Here is a 13834-nt window from a genome sequence, read left to right on the forward strand (position 1 = left end):
ATCAATAATCAATTAAAAAAGCAGAAAAAATCCAGCTTCTTGACACGATGCTTATAATTTTCCTGCTCCTGCCAAGCCTATCAATATCTGGTACCTCAAACTACAGTAACCTTTTTCAAAATTTCTATACTTCAGGCGATGAGCCATGTAGCTCCAAATCGTGCTCAGCAGGACCAGCTGGAAATACAGAATGCCAGAATTATGGATATTGTAACTCGGAGAAAAAAGTTTGCTGTCTAGGTAGGCAGAATACATTTTTTAAAAATATTTAAAATAAATTTTCAGGTCACTATAAAAACTGTACTTCTCCTGAAAGTCGTGCTATCCGGCCCAGAATTTCTTGTAAAAACCATGAAGATTGTGAAATGAGCTATTGCGATCAGAAGCTCGGAATTTGTTGCTCAGGTAAATCAATAAATTGGGGGAATTGTTAAAAACCACTCAAAACCACGAAATTTTCTTTTCCGGCAAATTGCTGATTTGCCGGAATTTTTGAATTTCGACAATTTACCGATTAGCCAATTTACCGGAAAGTTTCACTTCCGGCAATTTGCCGATTTGCCGGAAAATTCAATTTCGGCAATTTGCGGGATTTTCTGGCAATTTGCTGATTTGTCGGAATTTTCATTTCCGGCAATTCGCCGATTTGCCGCAAATTTCACTTCCGGCATTTTGTCGATTTGCCGATTTGTCGGGAAGTTCCAATTCCGGCAATTTGCCGATTTGCCGCATGTTCCGTTAATGGCAATTTGCCGATTTGTTGGAATTTTCATTTCCGGCAATTCTCCGAGTTGCCGCAAACTTCAATTCCGGCAATTTACCGATTTGCCGTTTTGCCGGATATTTTGATTTTCAGCAAATTGCCGATTTGCTGGAAATTTTGATTTCCGGCAATATGCCGATTTTCGGAAATGTAGGTTTTCTACAAATTGCTGAATTACCCAAAATTTCAATTCTGGCAAATTTGCCGATTTGCCGGAAATTTTGATTTTCTGCAAACTGCCGAATTACCCAATATTTCAATTCCGGCGATTTGCCGATTTTCCGGAGATTTTGATTTCCGGCAATTTGCCGAATTGCCCAAAATTTAAATTCTGTGAAAGTTGCCGATTTGCCGGAAATGTAGATTTTCTGCAAATTGCCGAATTACCCATTATTTCAATTCTGGTATTTTTGCTAATTTGCCGGAAAATTTTATTTTCGGCAATTTGCCGATTTGCCGGAAATTTAAGTTCCGGTAATTTGTCGTTTTGATCATTTGCACAAAATTTCAATTCTGGCAACTTTGCCAATTTTGCCGGAAATTTCGATTTTTTGCAATTTGCCCGGAATTTCAATTCCGGCAAATTTGCCGATTTGCCAATTTGGCTGAAAAAATCGTTTGTAAACAATATTAAACCATAAAATTCAAAGCAAAAATTTTTTTGATTGACAAATTCCAAAAAAATCTGCAAAAACTTAGGGTTGCCCAGTTTTCTAAAAATCATATAAAATTCAGTTTTTTTTTTCAGAAGGGACTCACCAGAAGGATATTGCCCTAATAACCTAACATTTTATGGAATCGAACCAACTTGCAAAGGAAAATTCTCAAGAACGTGCTCTATAGATTCATATTGTTATCGAGGGCATTGTTGTCCGAGGCGTATGTAGTTTTCGGCAAATTGTCAATTTGCCGGAAAATTCTATTCCGGCAATTTACCGGTTTGCCGGAAAATTATCTTTAAAAATATCTTTTAAAACTTTCCACACTGGAAACTATATTTCAGACAAAGTCCACGGATCTACAGTAGCCCGCCGAATAAGACCCTATTATACAAATCGAAAATGCAGTCCCTACGAGGCTCCGCCATTCCGCTACACGTTTTGCACACGTGACACTAATCGATTAGCAATTCTTGGAATGTATATGGCAGATGGGTCGGATAACATTGACACAGAGAGATATTGTGGGAGTAACCGGTAAAAGTCTGATTATTTTTTGATTGAAAATTGGATTTTTTCAGGGACTGCTCAAGTACATCTGTATGTGTATTCACTAATTCAGTTGGCACTTGCTTTGTGGATCCTATGGTATGTTGTATTATTATTTCTGATTTCTGATTTTAAAGCCATAATTGAACTAAAAAATAATGTAAAAAATTCAAAAATTCTAGAAAAAAATTCTAGTAGAGTGTATAGTCGTGAATATGTAAAGCGGGAACACAAAATTCTAAGAATGCGTATTGCACAACATATTTGACGCTCAAAATATCTCGCAGCGACAACTACAGTAACTCTTTAAATGACTATTGTAGCTCTGGTGTCGATTTACGGGCTTGATTTTTGAAATTAATTTCAATTTCTGCTCAAATTGTGACAGCAATACTCAATTTTCTTTTGAATTTTTTTGTTGTGTTTTTTGTCATTTTTGTTTTTTCTTTCAATATTTAATCGATTAATAAAATATTTCCGTTACTGTAATTTTCGCTACGAGATATTTTGCGCGTCAAATATGTTGCGCAATACGCATTCTCAAAATTTTGTGTTCCAGTAACAGTTTCTGTGCAACCACACTGTGCCCCATTTCGGTTTGATCTACGTAGATCTACAAAAAATGGGGGGTGGGCGGCAATTGCCGTTCGGCAAATTGATTTATCGACAAAGTCGGCAAATCGGCAAATTGCCGGTTTGCCGATTTGCCGGAAGTGTTTAATTCCGGCAAATTGCCGGTTTGCCGATATGCCGGAGATATTCATTTTCGATTTTTTTTCTAGATATTTTCATAGAATTTGCTTACTTTTCAAAATAGATGAAAGAACATTCATAGGATGCGTTTTGCCATTTGGAAATGAAATTCTGAAATTCCCAAAAAAAAGGTGCAAAACCACAATTTGTCGAAAATTGTTCGGCAAATACGGCAAATCGGTAATTAGCCGGTTTGCCGATTTGCAGTAAATTTTCAATTCCAGCAATTTGCCGGTTTGCCGATTTGCCAGAAATTTTTAATTCCGGCAAAGATCGTTTGCCGCTACTGTAGCTCTTGTGTCGATTTACGGGCTCAATTTTCGTAAATAAACACTACAGTAGCCATTTAAAAAATTACTGTAGTTTTCGTTACAAGATATTTTGCGCGTCAAATATGTTGTGCAATACGCATTCACTGAATTTTTTGTTTCCGTAATACACAAAAATGGCTTAAGATCCATAGAAAAGTGCAAAAAATCTTTTAAAAAAACTTGGAAATTCGTTACTGTGGTAACGAATTTTTTTAAAGGCGCACACAATTTTGCGCGGCGAATTTTTGAATTTTTTTGACTGAATTTTGTGTTCCCGTAATAGTCAAAAAAATCCTCAAAAAAATATTTTTTTCAGTTCACACCTGAACCGTTGAACTTCTATGGACCTCTCTGGATTGCTCTATACACCATTATCCCTACCACTTTTCTCATTTTCGGATTGGTCTGCGGAATTAATTTCTGGAAGAAGGACTGTTATTATGCAATTTAATTGATTAATTTATTGATTTAAATGAATATTATTTGTTTGAACCTTTGTGTTTTTACTTTAAAGTATCGGAAAAGGTCACAAAAATACCTGTTTATTGGACAATGCCACTTCGTGTGTTCCCTTCAAAACACTTCAACATTTTCATTTTCAACAGTTTAAATCAAATTTTAATAATTGTCAGCTGTCATGATTTTTCCGAATTTCTTCGTATTTGTTATAGTTATTTTGCTGTCTGCTGATGCGAAAAAGATTTGGACCAAGGCTGATTTACCACAGTTCAGGTGAGCACACTCTGAAAATATATATCCTTATAGGGATGCTGTAGGATTACTGTAGTTTTGGGTAAACAGATTTTTTATTTTGAAAGGATATTGGGTTGAGCTCAGTGAAGGGATAGGGTTGGGGTACTGTAAGAGTACTGTAGGGTTACTGTAGTTTGAGGTAAACATATTTTTTTGAAAGGATATTGGGTTGAGCTCAATGGAGGGATAGGGTTGGGGTACTTTAGGATTACTGTAGTTTTAGAAAAATACTGAAATTTCAATCTTCTAAGAAAAATTTTGGCGGTAATTGATTTTTTTTTTGGAGAGAAATTTTGACGAGGTTGAATATTTCCGAGTAAAAAATTCCGAGGGATTTCACATTTTTCGGGAAAAAGCCTGGCGGGATTTCAAATTTTTTGGGAAAAATTTTGGCGGGAGTTCAAATTTTTTGAGAGAAATTTTGGAGGGGTTCTAATTTTCTGGGAAACAGTTTGGCGGAAATTGAAATTTTATCAGAGACAAATTTCAAGGGATTTCATTTGAAATTGTCCTCAAAAAAAGTTTGGCGGGATTTTAAATTTTTCGGGAAAAAATTTGGCAGAATAAAAAACATTCTAGACAGCAATTTCTGGAAACTTTTAAAAAAAGTTCTGGAAGGTTTGGAAAACTCTAGGAAAAAGGTGCAACCATTCATGTATTTTTTGGTCAAACTCTGGATATTTTCAGACCCAAAAAGCCAGTGGAAGAGCCCATCCCAACAGGCCCACGAAATCGAATCGTCGAGTGGAAAAATAATTTGAAATTCCAAGAAGTCAGCCCGAAGAATAATGTTTTCTGTCGGGTAAGCGTCCTTCTTACTTCTAAGTAACTACTCCAGATTTATAGATTTTCGGGCTTTGTGCTCACTATTCAACTGGTGTAGTTGTGCTGAGCATGCTCTCAAAATGGAAGGATCGTGGAATGATCTACCCGTACAAAAAGTACGACGGAACACCTGATTCCAACTTACCAATGACTGATTTGCACAATTTCGTTAGTAAGTTCTTTATTGTAAAGTTTCAAAATACCTACATATGATACTTTTCAGAAACTCTCCATAACAAGCCGAAAAATAATTGATTTTTTTAAATTCTATAAACGACTAGATTTTATATACGAAGTTGCAAATTCTTCATAAATGTACAAATACAGTTGAAAAGAAACGAGAAAAGACAGCACGGATTTACCCGAACTCTGAAGGCAAAGAAGAGGCGTGGGTGGGAAACCACGAAGAGATAAGTTAATGAGTGATCGGATCTTAACGATCTTAACGACGTGTTCCGTCCTCGAAGAAGACACCTCCGTCCAAGGCGCAATACTTTGGACAGATTCCACGTTCTCCTTGTGGTCCTGGCTGTCCTGGTTGGCCAGCTGGTCCGGCTTGTCCTGGATGACCTTGTTGGCCTGGTGGACCTGGTGGTCCTTGTGGTCCTGGCGCACCGTCGGATCCTGGACGGCCTGAAAAAAAAAACAAAATTTTTTTGATGATATTGAACCTTATAAAATTGATATTTAATACTTACCAGCTTGTCCTTGATCTCCTGGAAGTCCAGATGGTCCCGGTTCTCCTGGTGCTCCTGGATCTCCTGGCAGAGCTGGAGTGGAGATTGCTGGTCTTCCTTGCTCTCCACGTGGTCCATCTCTTCCTCCTTCTCCGTTGTTTCCGGGTGGTCCTGGTGGTCCTTGTGGTCCAACTCCTCCATCATTTCCATTTCTTCCTGGATGCCCCGATTGTCCCGGGTTTCCAGCATCTCCTGGTGGTCCTGGTGGTCCTGGCTCTCCTGGTGGGCATGGTGTGCATGGTGGCTCGGTGATCTCCTCACACACTGCTGGTGGGCGTCCTGGGAATCCAGGTGCTCCTGGAGCTCCCGGCCGTCCTGGAGCTCCGTTCTTTCCTGGTGGTCCGTCTGGTCCAGGAAGACCTGGCAGACAGCATCCCTGGCAAGCGGCGGCGTCACGCTTCAGACGTGTCGTCTCGTTGGAAGAACGACGCAGGAAGAATGGAAGATTCTTGTTTGGAGTCTGACGGAAGTTGTGCATTTCCAACATCACGTCACGGGCTGAGAGCTGCAAGACTTTCATATTTTATTGATTTATTGATTTTCCTCATGACTCATACCTTGCAGAATTGCATCTCATCGTGGACACGAAGGTGTACGGAGTGGATGTAGTTGTTGACAAGTGGCAACGTCACAAATACACTGACCAAGGCAATCAGTGAGAATGTGACGGCCGAGTAGGCGACAAATCGGAATGCCTTCTCACGTGAATCCTCCTCCATTTCGTGTATGACTTCTGGAATTGGGTCAGTGAGGAGTTGAAGGGAAAAGCATTCATAAGAAGATACATATACATAGTATACTAGAACTAGAATACACTAGATGATTATATATATACATAGTTAATACATAGGTTCAAAAGGCTTGGCCCGGAGCCTTATTTTCAGACCCTTTGTTTATGTTGCAGAGGAACTTTGAAGCTTAAGATTGAAGTCGCTAATAATATTTTAAAAATAACAGAGTCGGGATCAAATTTGATATAAATATGAATGTATGAAAGTACAAGTGTAATTAGTTAATTATATGAAGCTTAAACAAGAAGAATACTTATAGAAAGTAAGAAGTTAAAAATGTCATTTTTCTAATTAAAGTTTAGAAAAAGTAACAAGTTTAGCTCAAATATATAAGTTAACAATTAACAGAACAAGAAACTAGAAATTAAAATTCTTATCAGATAATCAGATAAAACGAAAAGAAAGTCGATGAGATAGCTTTCAAAAGGTGACGGTATCACAAAATGCCATTGCTACAGAGCTTATATAGACGACATATTGTACACGATACTACGACGCGCGCCGGGTGGGAGGCGGAGAGCGGAGAGAACGTGAGAAACAGAGGGAAAAACAGTGAACAAAAAAAGAAGAAACACTCGCAACGCAGAAGCTGAACCGAACTGTGGCATCGTTGCCGTCATCATCTTCAAAAAAAGTGAGGGGCGGGGATCTGGAGGTCGAGAGTTGGCTTGAGGAAGAGGGAAGGAGAGAAAGTTCTAGACGTACTTGATGGTTATGGAGAAAGGGAAATAGGAAATAGGGAAGTATGTATGATTAAGGGTTTGCGGGAGGAATGAGAAAGGGAAATGAAAGTTATTGTAAGGGTTCAATGATTGGAAGTCAGATGGTGGAGCTGATCTATTACGGGAGCAGTAAACTTTGAGAATGCGTATTGCGCAACATATTTGACGCGCAAAATATCTCGTAGCGAAAACTACAGTAACTCTTCAAATGGCTACTGTAGCGTTTGTGTCGATTTACAGGCCCGGTTTTTGAAACTACATAAATCGAAAATCGTAATCCGACAAAGTAGTAATTTGAAGAATTACTGCACGTGGTGTCAGGCTGTCCTATTACGGTTTGATCTACAAAAAATTCGGGAAATTTTTGTACAGAAAAATGTGACGTCAGCACGGTCTTAACCATGCAAAATCAGTTGAAAACTCTGCGTCTCAACTCCTGCTTCTTTTGTAGATCTACGTAGATCAAATCGAAATGGGACACTCTGACACCACGTGTTACTGTAGTTTTCGCTACAAGATATTCTGCGCGTCAAATATATTGCGCAGTACGCATTCTCAAAATGTTGTGTTCCAGTAACAGTTTCTGTGCAATCACGCTGTGCCCCATTTCGGTTTGATCTACGTAGATCTACGAAAAATGCGGGAGTTGAGACGCACAGTTCTCAACTAATTTGGCGTGCTAACGTCACAGTTTTCGGGCAACAATTCCCGGGTTTTTTTTAGATCAAACTGTGATGGGACAGCCTGACATCACAGCGGTGCAAGTGTGCTCTACCGAGTAATTGGGTGTAATTGGGTGAGCATATTAACACCAGTTAACAGAGCATTCTCCGTAGAACCCCTGCACCCCTGTCCATATTCGAGTGAGCAGTCAATTTCCAGCGACCATTGTTCTGAAGCTCGCTGTGACTGCTCCAGCAGATCTTGTTCAAAAAATGTTATTAAAAGTATTAAAAGTCACATTTTGAGCTCATAGCTCATTTTCAAATTTGTACGAAATTATGTCACCTATTAATCAGAATAGTACATGAAATACCCGTTCAATTCCTAATCAAGTAACACCAACACCATCAATCATCTCTGTGTTCATCGTCTCCTTCAACACATTTTCTATAAAAAGTGAATCATTTTCTCATTTCCCTGTGTTGCGCGCGCCGCGCGCAGCGGATCGTCTCGGTTGCGCGACCGCGACGTCTTCAGATGACACTTAGCTTCTGCTGCTGCTGTTGATTCTGAAAATTCGCGTACAGAATTTTTATTCATTTGGCATCACAAGAGATCGGAGAAGGAAGAGGGAGAGAAAATGAGGAACAGTTATGGGGAGGAGGAGAACAATAATAATCATCATCAAATGTACAGGAAAAGAGAAAGGAAATTATTGAAAGGGAAATTTATGTGGAAGCAAAGGGCATTGAATGCTAGATGTGATTTTAAGGCAAGGGAATTTGAAAAAAATTCTTTAAAAAAATCCTGGAATGTTCTAGAACCTTTTGGAAATTTTTAACAATTTCTGGAATGTTCTAGAACCTTCTCAGAAAATCAAAAATAATTTTGGAATTTTCTAGAACCTTCTGAAAAATTTGGCAAAATTTTGAAGTATTCTAGAGCCTTCCGAAAAATTCAAAAAAAAATCTGGATATTTTTTTGGGGTTTTATTTAAACAAAAACAACTATCAATATTATGCACCAGTTGTGACTTTTTCAACGCTTTTTGAACTGCGGAGCTCTACACATCATCCTCAAAACCCTTCAGCTTGCTCTTATTCCTCTCAATCTCCACATGTTCGCGTTCTTCTTGCATTCGCCTTCTCATCTCCATCGGCATATTCGGCAAATCCTCTGGCCAATGCTGGTAATAGAGCTTCTTGATTCGTTCGGCCGGCGTCTCTCGCTTCGCCCGCAGTGTCTCGTTCATCGTCTTGTACTTCCACGGAAAACCGATCTGGTCTGGTTCGGGCGCGTAGAAGTCGAGTCTGAAGAAAGTGTGAAAATTTTTGCGTGTGAGAGAGGGGTCTAGAGGGCTATTCACTAGAACATTTAAAAAATCCAGACGCTTCTAAAATGTTCTAGAACCTTCAGAAAAATTCCAAAAAAAATCCTGGAATTTTCGTGAACCTTCTGAAAAATTTGGCAAAATTTTGGAATGTTCTAGAACCTTCGGAAAAGTTTTAAAAAAATCTGGAATTTTCTAGTACCTTCTGAAAAATTCGGCAAAATTTTGGAATGCTTTAGTACCTTCTGAAAATTCCAAAAAAATCTGGAATGTTTTAGAACCTCCTGAAAAATTTGGCGAAATTTTGGAATGTTCTAGAACCTTCTGAAAAATTCTAGACACCTCTGAAATGCTCTAGCACCTTCTGAAAAATTTAAAAAAATATATTTTGGAATGTTCAAGAACTTTTTGAAAAATTACAAAAACATCTGGAATGTTCTAGAACCTTGTGAAAATGTTTTTTTTTTAATTCTGGAATGCTCTGGAACCTTCTGAATAATTCAAAAAAATTCTGGGATGTTCTAGAACTTTCTGAAAAATTTAACAACATTTTGGAATGTCCTAGAACCTTCTGAACATTTTTTTGGAAATTTTTGGAATGCTCTAAAACCTTCTGAAAAATTTTTAAAAATTCTGGAATGTTGTAGAACCTTCCCAAAATTCAAAAAATATTCTGGAATTTTCTAGAACCTCCTGAAATTTTTTTTAAATTTTGGAATGTTCTAGAACTTTCCGGGAAATTCGGAAAAATTGTGAAATGTTCTAGAATCTTTTGAAACATTCATAAAAATTCTGGAATGGCCTAGAACCTTCTGAAAAACTTGGCAAAATTTTGGAATGTTCTAGAGCCTTTTGAAAAATTCAAAAAAAATTTTTGGAATTTTCTAGAACCTTCTGAATCTCTCTAGACACCTCTTAAATGTTTTAGAACTTTCTGAAAAATTCACAAAAACGCTGAAATTTTTTAGAACCTTCTGAAAAATTTTATACACCTCTGAAATGTTCTAGAACGTTCTGAAAAATTCACAAAAACGCTGAAATTTTTTTAAACAAATAATAAAAATTTTCAGAAAATTCTGGAATGTTCTAGAACATTCCGAAAAATTTTAAATCGTTCTGGAATGTTCTAGAACTTTTTGGAAAATTTGGAAAAATTCTGGAATGTTCTAGAGCCTTCTGGAAATTTTAAGAAAATTCTGGAACTTTCTAGAACCTTCTGAAAAATTTTAGACACCTCTGAAATGTTCTAGAACCTTCTGAAACATTCCAAAAAAAATCTGGAATGTTCAAGAACCTTCAGAATAATTTGGCAAAAATTTTGGAATTTTCTATAACCTTCTGAAAAATTCACATAATTCTAGAATTTTTTTAGAACCTTCTGAACATTTTTTTAAAAAATTATAGAATTTTCTAGGACCTTTTGAAATTATTTCAAAAAACTTCTGGAATTTTCTAGAACCTTCTGAAAACTTCGGGAAAATTTTGGAATGTTCTAGAACCTTTTGGAAAATTTTAACAAATTCTGGAATGTTCTAGAACCGTCTGAAAAATATGGCAAAATTCTGGAATCATCTAGGGCCTTTTGAAAAATTCACAAAAATGCTGGAATGATCTAGAACCTTCTGAAAAATCGTAGACACCTCTGAAATGTTCTAGAACCTTCTAAAAAATTTTTTAAAAATTTCTGGAATTTTCTAGAACCTTCTGAAATTTTGGCAAAATTTTGGAACTTTCTAGAACTTTTTGAAACTCACTTTGTACTCGGGCCTGGTGCTCCAGGCCCTGGTGGAACATTATACCCCATTCTCCTCAAATCCTCCTTCCTCTGCTTATTCAAATGCCTCTGTAACTGCACATCAGGCACCGCTGGCCACTCTCTTCTCCAATCCGGAACTATTTCCGGAACCAACAGGTCACCCTTCGGTTTCGGGGTGAAAAGGGCCGCCGAGTCAAGAGCCAGATAAGGAGCCGCAGTGACAGGCTCAGGAGGTGCCAGTTGAAGTTGTGGAGGAGCGACAGGTCGAGAATAGGAATGAGATCTGTGATGATGCTTCTGATGGCGTCGAGCATCATTAGGATCCAGGTAAATTTTTGATACATGATTTCGACGACGCCTTCTGCTGTGCTTCGGGCGTGTTGAGATAAGGGATCCGGAGAGTCGAGAGAAGAATACTATCACAACAATGATTGTAATAACCTGAAGGGAACAATGTAGAATTTTTTTTTTCTTATAAGTTACTTACATTTATCGCAACTGACATCACGAATTCAAAAATTGACATAGTGAGTTGCTCATTGAATACATCCTAAAAATTAAAATTCTTTTCAGAAATTCTCAACTTTATTTTCAATAAAATTTTAAGAGTTTTTAGACACCGAAGTCACAGTCTTCTAAATAAGATACCTATTCGTTTCGAAAAAAATTAAATTAAAAAAAAAAAATTTCAGATGAATTTTTAGATAATCGAACATTTCTATAACGCGCACTTTTTAAAATTATAATAAATGAAACAAAATAATTATTTTTTATTACAGAAACAAAAATATTCAGGCAATGTTTTTAGGTTGCAATTACTATAAAATACTGCTCTTCAGAATTTCGTGTTCCCGTAGTGAAAAAAAAAACCTTCTGAACTTACCCCACTCCACCACAAAACCGAGTAAGCTGTTGTCATAATGCATAGCGGTACGGAAGTTCCAAACCACGGCCAAATTAACACTTTCAAATACTGAAAATGTGGTTTTATATGTTTAGAAGTAAAAGAAAGCTCACCTTAAAAGCTGCATACAAAAGTAAGACAGACGTGAGTAGATTTAGAATGGCAAAAATGACGCAAACGATTATGATGACGTACATGGCTGAAAATTGAAGATTTGTTCTTTTTTCGGTAGGCAATGTTTTTTGACCATATTTTAAAAATCATACTTTAAGCTGGAATTTTTTTTCCGGCAATTTTTAGTTTTTGGCGGAAAAGTCAAATTCACTCACTATCAGAAGAAATATTGGCCAAAAGTTCAAACTTTCTAATAAAACTTTTTGGCGGGAGATTCAAATTTTCTCCGAAAAATTCCGGCGGAGTATTCAAGGGTTCTTATGAAAATTCGTGCAAAAAACTCAAATTTTTCAGAAAACATTTTGGCGGGAAATTCAAATTTTCTCAGAAAACACAATTTTTCTCAAAAAAATTTTTTTGCCGGGAGTTCGAATTTTCCCAGACAACATTTTCGCGGAAAATTGAAGTTTTCTGAGAAAAACTTTCTGGCAAATTGCTAATTTTTGTATTGTCAGAAAAAAAAACTGACGGAAATTCAAATTTTCTTGGCAGAAAAAAACCAATTTTCGTAGAAAAAATTTATAAAAAGGGGGGGGGGGGGATATAATTTTCCTGAGGTAAATTTTTGCCGGGAAATTCAAATTTTATTAGACAAATTTTTGGCGGAAAACTCAAATTTTATCATAAAAAATTTTGGCAAGAAATTAAAATTTTGTTAGAAAACATTTTGGTGTAAAATTAATTTTTTTAAAAGTAATCTTTATTTTGATAAATTTTCCATAAATTCAAAATCAAAGTAACGCTGCTCTTATTAAAAAATTTTAAACGTTTTCTTACCATTAGCTCGTCTTCTTTCCGGGGTCTCCGTATAAATCTGATAAAGTCCAGGGAATCTTGCTTGAAATCCATCAATTCTAAAAATATAATTTCATTTTATTTTTTATGTCTTGATTTTTATAATTTAATAATTATAGTTTAAAACAAAATCAAAATGAATAAACTCACGCTCCAGTTGCCGGAAGTTGTCGATTTTCATACTCTGCCAGGATATTCTTGACAACTTGAAATTGCCATCCAAGAATTCCGAATTGAATAAAGCAATAGATCTGAGTAATGCATTGCAAATTTCAAAAAAAAAAATTGAAAACTCAACTTACAATATTCCAGACAGCAATCGCAATTGTGGCCCCCCGCAGGCAATAAAGCGGGTCCGCCATTCAAATAATTAACTGATATGGTCTGGTTATTGATTATGTTCTGGAAAAGTTAAAAACAAATTTAATCGTTTCTAATAACAAATTCTCAATTTTCTTATTCAGAAAAACCGGGAAAAGTATGACTCAAAACCTGTCTCACCATGTGAGAGTGTGTTGTATACTATAGGAAAAGGTATGTGGAAGAAGAGAGTGCAGAATGAAATACAAACAGTGAAGGAGCCATGCGGAAAGTCATCCCCACACAACCGATGCATGTATTTGTTTGCTTTTGAATGTAACCGCATAGCATCCTCCACCTTCCCGCAGATGTGTTGTCCTTGTTTAATTTATTATTGAATTTTCGAGAAAATCTATTTGAATATGTGTTGGTAGCAAAAGTATTTTCTAGAACTGAAGTGCAAGGTGGTATATATAAAACTGTTAGGCTTAAAGGAGGAGCAGGCAAGGTTGTAGGGCCTGACAACTGAATTCTGGCAACACTCATTTGGTTTCGCCGGCTCATTTTTTCGTGATCTGCATGGAAGTCCTCAAGTACCTATTAATAACGAGCTGAACATTTAAAAATATTCTAACATCCAGATTAGTCTTCTGAAATTGGGGAAAAAATGACCTTTCTTCAAATTTCCCAAGTTTCGAATTTTTGGTAATTTTGGATTTTTCTGGCTCATGGAATTTTTGGAAGTTCTGAAGTTTCCGAAATTTTTGAACATTTCGAATTTTTTGAAGTTCTGAAATTTTTTTGAAATTCTTTCCTAAATAAATTCAGAAATTCAGAAAAATTTTAGCTTTGGAAGTTTTTAAAATTTAGAAATTGCTAAAATTTTGATTTTCTTGAATTGTTGGAGTTTTTTAATTTCGGAATCTCCTTTTAATAAATTTTAAAGATTTTAAGAAAAACCCAAAAAGTTTAACATTTCGAAGTTTTTAGTTGTTGGAATTCTCTAAAATTTTTGAAATTTTTTTCTAGAATTTCAGAAAATTCCGAAT

General features: G+C 36.4%; 3 protein-coding genes and 1 pseudogene across 4 annotated transcripts; 2 read left to right on the forward strand and 2 right to left on the reverse strand.

Moving 5' to 3' along the window:
- The first annotated feature begins 47 nt into the window (after positions 1–47).
- ZK1010.6 lies at positions 48–3486 on the forward strand (annotated as a pseudogene). Its single transcript has 7 exons — positions 48–90; positions 136–240; positions 286–405; positions 1512–1642; positions 1767–1959; positions 2004–2070; positions 3352–3486. Coding segments are annotated over exons 1-7 (794 nt in total).
- Positions 3487–3672: 186 nt separating this feature from the next.
- ZK1010.12 (Secretory peptide) lies at positions 3673–4868 on the forward strand (the record flags this gene model as incomplete). The annotated part of the gene is made up of 4 exons (NM_067298.3): positions 3673–3767; positions 4476–4590; positions 4635–4785; positions 4837–4868. 4 exons carry the CDS (start codon positions 3673–3675, stop codon positions 4866–4868), a joined length of 393 nt encoding a protein of 130 aa, NP_499699.3.
- col-97 (Nematode cuticle collagen N-terminal domain-containing protein) lies at positions 4781–6083 on the reverse strand. The gene is made up of 3 exons (NM_067299.4): positions 5908–6083; positions 5312–5855; positions 4781–5246 (listed from the first exon to the last, which is right to left on the reverse strand). Exons 1-3 carry the CDS (start codon positions 6067–6069, stop codon positions 5056–5058), a joined length of 897 nt encoding a protein of 298 aa, NP_499700.1. The 5' UTR covers positions 6070–6083; the 3' UTR covers positions 4781–5055.
- Positions 6084–8102: 2019 nt separating this feature from the next.
- Positions 8103–12887, reverse strand: ZK1010.8 (MARVEL domain-containing protein). Its single transcript, NM_067300.6, has 8 exons — positions 12788–12887; positions 12636–12736; positions 12468–12544; positions 11630–11715; positions 11496–11585; positions 11100–11162; positions 10611–11053; positions 8103–8836 (listed from the first exon to the last, which is right to left on the reverse strand). Exons 1-8 carry the CDS (start codon positions 12845–12847, stop codon positions 8590–8592), a joined length of 1167 nt encoding a protein of 388 aa, NP_499701.1. The 5' UTR covers positions 12848–12887; the 3' UTR covers positions 8103–8589.
- Positions 12888–13834: the final 947 nt, after the last annotated feature.

This window comes from Caenorhabditis elegans, chromosome III (assembly GCF_000002985.6).
Source record: "Caenorhabditis elegans chromosome III".
Classification (NCBI taxonomy): Eukaryota; Metazoa; Nematoda; class Chromadorea; order Rhabditida; family Rhabditidae; genus Caenorhabditis; species Caenorhabditis elegans.